Raw genomic sequence first — 8,157 nt, forward strand, 5'->3', positions numbered from 1 at the left:
ATATAATATAGAGTACATATTTATAGTACAACATGAAAAAATAGTTAAGCCTTCTTTAACTACCTGAATGAAAATTGAGTTATTTTTAATGAGAAAAAGGATTATCATAATTACTACTTGATTTAAACAAACTTTATATGTTTAACTTTTGGACTTTATTTAGAAGTTGTTTTCTGGCATTTTCTCCTAGCCACATTGTCCTGATGCTTGCTGATGATATGGCGTGCAATGCTAGAAATCCCAAGCCGGCCACAGTGTTCAGCCATAAGAACATGGAGCTCAATGTCTATGGAGATGATGTGGAGGTGGATTACAGGAGCTATGAGGTGCATTATTTAATTTAGTCTATTTAAAGTGTAAAAAAAAAAAAAAATCCTCCCTTACTAACCAGCATGAGGTCTTGTTTAAATCTAATAGCATTTTGATGCCCTCTTGGAAAAATGTAAGCCGAACAGCTTGTACACACAGTTTCATGCATGTTTCACACTGTGGGTATAGGGAGAAATCCAGCGAGAAAGCTGGATATATTGTCTGCTTTTAAAATTAGGTGTGCACGATGCAGACTCAGCTGTTAGCTTTACATTACGTTTTAGTCTCTACTACTTAAGAATGCCTTCAAAGAATCCCAGATGACTAGAAATTCCAGATTGGGAAATTGGGTGTAAAGTGTTAATGAGGTTTTACATGTGGAATACATTCCTAATGAAATGTAAGTGATAAAGTGCACCTGAGATTAAAGATACAGAATTTGGGGGATTATTTATGAAACTGTGCTCTTGCATGATTAATCTATAATTAACTACGGAGTTGTACAGATTAATGTAACTGAATATATATATAAATATTTATATTTTGTATCTTCCCAAAGAATTGCCTGTATAAGCAAATCAGTAAGCATTCTTAGGCTTTGGGGCCAAATTTTAAAGCATAGTATTTAAAGTTTTAAATTAGAATTAAATGAATTTTCTCCAAGGTAGCCTTTGCTTGCTTTTTTAAATTATTATTATTATTTTCTTTAGGTAGTGTCTTGCTATATAGCCCAGTCTGACCTTGGACTTCCAGTTCCCTTGCCCTAGTCTCCTGAATACTGGGGTTGGAGGGTGTGCAGCCACATCAGACCACTTCTCAGTTTTAGAGCAGTCTCTTGGAGGTATATGTTTAAATGTATTAACAGATATTTTCCTTGAGGTGTAATTCCTTTTCTGTTTCTCTTTTCAGTTTATGCAGAACAGTCTATATGTAGGAACGTTTTAAATTAAATTTTTTTTTCAAGTTCTTCAGATTCTGTTTCATATGATTTATGCTGTTATTTTCAGGTAACCGTGGAGAACTTTTTACGGGTGTTAACTGGAAGGATCCCGCCTAGCACTCCTCGATCAAAGCGTCTTCTTTCTGATGACAGAAGCAATATTCTTATTTATATGACAGGTGATTTCAGAGTTTAGAGCTTTCATAGTGGACTAGGTTGATGCATGTTGAAAGGAAACTCACATGTACAGATGTTTAAGTACACGCAGTGGCTTTTGGTTGATATATCTTCTCATGTAGTTTATTTTCATGATATAGACCTGCTTGAAATAATATTTGAAAGTGATACAGGTTGAGCAGCCTTAATCTAAAAATCTGAAATTCAAAATGCTCCAAAATATAAATTTTTTGGCTACCTGTAAAGATGCCCCAAGTAGAAAACTTCATATCTGCCTTCATTGACAGGTAGGAGTCAAAAAGCAAGCACACTAAAAGTGTACAAAATTACCTTCAGGCTCTGTGCATAAGGTGGGTTATGAAACATAAATTAACTTCCTGTTTATATCTGGGTCCTAGTCCCAAAACATCTGACTACGTGGAAACAACTGGAACTCTCCTGGCACCCACGTTTCTAACTTTCCCGCGGTTCCTTATTTCCTGTCTCCTTGATCTTTGCGGAATCACCTTTTATGGAGACTCCTGCTTTGTGTTGATGCCTTCAGTTTTATTCTGCTTTAGTCATCCTGCTGAAGTGCTTCATAGAAATTACAAACCTGTCCCTTCTCTGCTTAAAACTTTACAGTGATGGGGCTGGAGAGATGGCTCAGCAGGTTAAGAGCACTGACTGCTCTTGCAGAGGACCCGGGTTCAATTCCCAGCACCCAAATGGCGGCTACGAACTGTTCTTAACTCCAGATCCAGGGGAATCTGAAGCCCTCTTCTGACCTCCGCGGCATTGCACAACACGGGTGCACTTGCATACATACAGGCAATACACTCATACACATAAAATAAAAATAATAAAATATTAAAACAACAGCAACAAACTTTACAGTGATCGTAGATCAATTCAGTCTTAAGTTTTAGCAAACCTAAGAAGTAACCCAATGTAAGTACTCAGACCTTATCCTAAAATTCTTACTCTGTTCTGGTCTGGGGTGGGATTCATGAAACTGAGTGAGCATATTCCCAAGATGGAAGAGGTAGTTGTAGTTGTTCCTGTGCCTTGAGGAATGTTGGAACTAAGGCACTCTGTGGCCTGGCTTAGTTCTCTTACCACACGTGTGTGGGCCCAGGTATTAGATGTTGCATGGCAGGCAGCAGCTAGTCTGACTCTGTGGTGCTGCAGTCATTTACCACTTTTTAAGATTCCACAATTTACAAGCTTTATAAATGAATAGAATTAATGAAATCAGGGAGTTTTTCATTTTAACTTCTCTGAAAATTAAAAGAAAATTTGTGCTTTTCAGGGAAATGCAATAAAGTAGTTTTATAGCTTGGCTTCAGTTGATGTACTAAGCTATGGGTTTGCATATTTTCATATTTCTTTTCCTGGTTAGGTGATATGGAAGGAAGTCCAGTAGTTTAGGACAGAGCTTGCTGGCCTGTGCTCCTGAGTTGGACTTGGCTTTTGAGGACACAGTCGTATCTGTTTGTTTGTATGTTGTCTCCAGCTCCATCCCTGCTGCAAAGCCAGAGTCTAGTAGCTAGTTCAAAACACGTTTTTTGTCCAGTTCTTTCTAGAGAAAAGTCGCTAAAGTCTGTAACATAGAACAGCTGATGATTATGATAACAGATTGATAATAGCTAATATTTGGAGGCTTTATAGCTATCATGTACTATCTTAAATTATTGTGTGTGTGTGAGCACATTTCATCCTTAGAGCAGCCTGTTGGCTTAGGTGCCGATATCTAGAGCTGCCGTGTGGTTGTGTGGGCCTTACAGTGCACACAAGCACTTGGCCTAGCTTTATGTGGGCACTGAAATCTTGTGTGTTTAGACTTACCTGTGTGTGGTGCCCTCTCAAAGGAGGAATATATTTTTCCTCACAAAGCCATAGTCACCAGACACTAAGGATCTTAAGAGGGTGAAAAATAAAATAAACTTTATTCTCCTTTGCTCCCAGTGAAGGTGCCTTTAAACATCGACACAAGGACCCACATAAGCTGGTGATGGTCTGACTTTATGACTGAGGAAGACGAGGATGAAGTTACTAACTCAAAATAGCATAGGCAGTAAGCAGCACAGCTAGTTTAGTCCAGACAGACTGGCTCTGTCATGTCACGGTCTTCTGGTAGATCTAATGGATTGTGCTCACTGGTCAGTGCAGAAACATCACCCTGTAGTTGAGATTCATACTCAGTAGTAACAGCATTATGAGTGTGCACGGAACAGCACACGCACAGCTAGTGGTTTAGACCCTTCTTACCGAAAGTGTAGAGAATTTTTATGAGTGAAACAAAGTTATGACTTGCTGATGCAGCCAGTAGGTAGGTTTGGAATTGAAGGACAGAGAACTCATAAAGCTTTATATGTACTATTTTTAATGTAGTCCGTCATTCTATTTTAGTTGATAGGATAGAAAATTAAATTTGTTTTCACAGCCTGTATTAAAATATTGCAACAAATGATGTAAGTGTGTGTATCTGGATGTATTTATTATTGCATAGACTTCTGTATGCATTAGAAAATATGCCTGTGCTATCATTTTGACTCTTTCTACAAGGTCATGGGGGAAATGGTTTCTTGAAATTCCAAGATTCTGAAGAAATTACCAACATAGAACTTGCAGATGCTTTTGAACAGATGTGGCAGAAAAGACGGTAATTAGCAAATAATGCTTTTCATTTCTTTTTTCTTTTTTCTTCTTGGCAATGCAGGGTACTGAACACAGGGCCTTAGGCATACTGGGCAAGTGCTTTACCCCGAGCTTCGTCCTTAGCCCCAAGCCAGTGACTTCTTTTTAGAAGATAATTTAATCTCAGAACTTTTGTGGTGGATTTGAAGCTCTTATTTTATATGATTTTTTTTTTTTTTTTTTTGGTCTTTTTGAAACAGGGTCTCTCTATAGCCCCAGCTGGCCTGGAACTCACTGTGTAGACCAGGCTGGCCTTGAACTCACAGAGATCGCCTGCCTCTGCCTCCCAAGTGCTGGGACTACAGGCGTATGCCACCACACCTGGCTATTTTGTATGGTTTTTAACTTGTCTTAATCATTTCTTTTACCCTTTGACATTTATATTTGTTATTTCATTGAATTGAATTTTGTAAAAGAAAAATTCAGGGTTATTATATAACACAAATGAATAGACTTAAACAATTTTTATTGTGTGTGTGTGTGTGTGTGTGTGTTTGTGTGTGTGTGTGCTCATGTGCCACAGTGTGCCTGTAAAGGTCAGAGGAAAACTTAAGGGAGTTGGCTCTGACCTTTACCAAGTGGGTTCCAGGGACTGAATTCAGGTCATTAAGCTTAACTGCAAGTGCTCTAATCCGCTGTGTCGCCTCACTGGCCCTGAGTTGACTCTTACGATCACCTTTCTTGTTATTTCGCTTCATTTTTGGAAAAAATAAGAATCCCTTCAGCCAAATCCCTGATTATTTCTGGACACTGTGAACATCTATCTATATTTCCATTTGTAACTTTTCTTCCCAGGACGTTTTCTGGTTCATAGTGTTACAGTGATGTCTTCTTTATTCTTTAGAAGAAAGTTACTGAAATTATGGTTGCTGTAAACTTTGTGGCTTCACTTACATTAAGTGTTGCATATCTTGTTAGTAATCCTTGGTAAGGGTCCTGTTAGTTGACTGTCACCAGCATATGAACATAAACACACGGGCAACAGGACTGCCTTGACCTCGCTGCCTGCAGCAAGCACGGATGGCTTGCTTTTTATACACACGACATGCGAGGGGCTGTGACACTCACTCTGCCTTCGAAGCACCTGAAATACAGGGGAGAGGTAGGTGGATGCACAGCTGTGGCGCAGAATTAACACCCATGTTGAAATGTCCACAAGAGCAGAGTGTGGAAAGGCTGAGAAGCAAGCTTTCTCTGACACTGGCAGTGTTGGACACATACTGGAAGTCATATTACTTTTAGTAGGAACTCTTAAGATGGAGACTGTTGTGTTCACTTACACAACCAAGCACAGGCAGGTTAAGTAACTTATGAAACCTGAAAAGCTAACAGTGCCAGAGCTGGGACTTAGGCCCAAGTGGTCTGCTCCCAGCTTGCTCCTGGTTTTACTGCCTGGCCCTTCATAACCAGCTTTCTGATCCTTAAGGTCCTCCATGTTTTTTTCCCAGAACAACTGTGTTATTATTGTGCCTTCTGTCATGCCTGGCTATTGGGGTTCAAAATTCTGTACCTCCTTTTCTAGGAGAAATGCTAGCTGTTTACCAGCCTTTGAATCTGAGGAAAACCTCCTTGAAAACCTAATTCCTTCCTCCTTCTACCTTGCCAGCTTCCCATCGTAGGGTATAGTGGAGATCTGTTTACGTTACTCTTTTTAAAAACTATAAATAAAAACAAACCACTTTGGTGAAGTGGAGACTTCATATGGGACCATTGCAAGGTGGCCCCACCCCAGAACTTTTCGAAATCAATTTTCTTCCATTTTAAACGCTAGCTACATACCCAGAGCGGTTTCCCTTTCCCAGACCTTGTTGCTTCCTAAATGGGAGCTTTTTCCTTTGTCTGTTGAGTGTAACAGTGGTCACCTTCACTGCCCACGTCAGGTGTCACCCTTCCCTGACCGTCTCTTTGTAGTCCCTCTGTTCCTTCCTCAGTGCTCATAGAGTTTGACTTTGTCAGGCCCTAAGCTCCATGAAGGCAGAATTTTTGAATCCCCAGCCTGATGTCAACATATTATATCCCCCATTCATTCTCATTCTCTCCATTCTCTCTCTCTCTCTCTCTCTCTCTCTCTCTCTCTCTCTCTCTCTTTTTTTTTTTGAGAGAGTGTCTCTGTGTGTATCTCGGGTTATTTATGTGTGTGGCACAGTCTCGTTATGTAACTCAGGCTGGCCTTAAACTCATGATTTTCTTGCCTCAGTAGTTGATGTTACAGATGGATGCCACTAAATGAGTTCATTACTTTTGAACTCAGTATTTCAGGACACAGGCAGGATGCAGCCAGATTCTTTGCCAGGATGTAGAAGCAATGGGCTCTAGTCCAGTTCCTGTTTTTCTCTGAGACCTCATGAGCAGTCTTTACTTCCACATCTCTGTTCCATGTTGGCCTTCTGAATGTCCAGTCAGTGGCCTGTTGAGCTCTAGACCCTTTAGCCCACAACTCCAAACTCTTCCACGTTTCTCCTGCAACTGCTTCTAAAGGCCTAGAAACCACATGGTCAGGTTTATCACACCATTGACCCTACTTCTCAGTACCAGCTTTCTGTGTTAGTCTTTTCATTGCTAGGACAAAATACGTGATAAGCAGATTTAAGGAGGAGAGACTTATCATGTCCCCAGTTGTGCAAGGTACAGCCCATTATGGTAGGAAAGGCACAGTGGCTGGGTGACTGTTGTGGTGGCAGGAGCTTGTGGCATGGGATGTTCACATCTTGGTGGATCAGGAAGCAGAGAAAGCAGGCCAGAACCAGCCCTGAGTCTGTGATGGTTAGGTATGAAATGCCTGCCCCCACCCCCACCCCTGCTCATTTGTTTGAACACTTGCTTCCTAACTGTTGGAGCTGGTGGACCTTGAAGGTAATCCTGATCTTTTGATATGACCACAGTCTTTGGTTTCCTGAACCACAGAGGTGAATATACTGTTCCACTGGCTCCCACCACCATGGATAGAGCTGCTCAGCTACCATGCCATCCCCTCTGTGAGGACAGTTATCTGAGGACTGGAGAGCCAACATGAAGTCCCCAAGTTGCCTCTGGGGGTGAGAAAGTAGCTAATACAGCCGCTACACCAGCTCTTGGTGTGTTTGCAGCAGCTCATTCCTTTTAGCTACGTGCATTGTTTACCTTCTGTTACAGCCAACATTATTTGAGTATGGTGACTGAGTCGTGTGCACATATATGAGATAGAAACATAGACAGAGTATATACACATGTATGTTCATACATATGTTTGCAGTTGAGTTATGTACATGTTCAGTTTCCAAGACAAGTTGAGTGTTGGGTTTATTCAATGTTTGTCTGAATCATATGGCTTAGAACCAAAGGAGAAAGGTGGTGGCAGCTACTTGTGACATAACCACTCTTGGGTGGTTTTCCTGGATAGGATTCTTCTTCTCCTTCTCCTCCTCCTCCTCCTCCTCCTCCTCCTCCTCTTCCTCCTTCTCCTCCTCCTCCTCCTATCTTCATCTTCATCTTTTTGAGACAGGGTCTCCCTGTAGCCCCAGCTGGCCTGGAACTCACTATGTAGACCTAGCTGGCTTTGAACTCACAGAGATCCTCCCGTCTCTGCCTCGTGAATACTGGGACTAAAGGAGTGCCCCAGCACGCCCTGGCTGATGGGATTCTTATTTTAACCTTAGCTAATAGATGGCTGTGGCTTACCCTGTGGAAGGATTGGAGAAATGTTGGTGTACAATTAGCAGAATGATTCTTGTCACAAATACTGTCACTTTTCTTTCAGCTACAACGAGCTGTTGTTTATTATTGATACTTGCCAAGGTGCATCCATGTATGAGCGATTTTATTCTCCTAACATCATGGCTCTAGCCAGTAGCCAAGTTGGAGAAGATTCACTCTCAGTAAGTGCGTTTTCCCTGTTTATAGACTATAGGGTTGTGTTGTTTTGTTTTGTTTTAGTATATAGCTGTTTATGAAATAATACTTTATAAATATGTTTATATGTCCTTGTCTTAGACTTTTTATTATTTTTGAAGTTCTTAAAAAATTTTTGAATAACTACATGATTAGAAGAAGCATTTCATTACAGCTTTAACATA

At 40.7% G+C, this 8,157-nt stretch overlaps 1 protein-coding gene across 5 annotated transcripts in view; it reads left to right on the forward strand.

Annotated features, from left to right (window-relative positions):
• Pigk (phosphatidylinositol glycan anchor biosynthesis class K) overlaps positions 1–8,157 on the forward strand; it is a 132,625-nt gene that overhangs the window by 25,027 nt on the left and 99,441 nt on the right. For all 5 annotated transcript variants that reach the window (XM_008848653.3, XM_029553824.1, XM_008848654.3 and 2 more), the window contains exons 4-7: positions 191–326; positions 1,317–1,428; positions 3,974–4,070; positions 7,842–7,959. In XM_008848653.3, coding sequence (XP_008846875.1) covers positions 191–326; positions 1,317–1,428; positions 3,974–4,070; positions 7,842–7,959 — 463 coding nt within the window. The remainder of the gene's footprint in view (positions 1–190; positions 327–1,316; positions 1,429–3,973; positions 4,071–7,841; positions 7,960–8,157) is intronic.

This window comes from Nannospalax galili, unplaced genomic scaffold (genome assembly GCF_000622305.1).
Source record: "Nannospalax galili isolate Female #2095 unplaced genomic scaffold, S.galili_v1.0 scaffold1124, whole genome shotgun sequence".
Lineage (NCBI taxonomy): Eukaryota > Metazoa > Chordata > Mammalia > Rodentia > Spalacidae > Nannospalax > Nannospalax galili.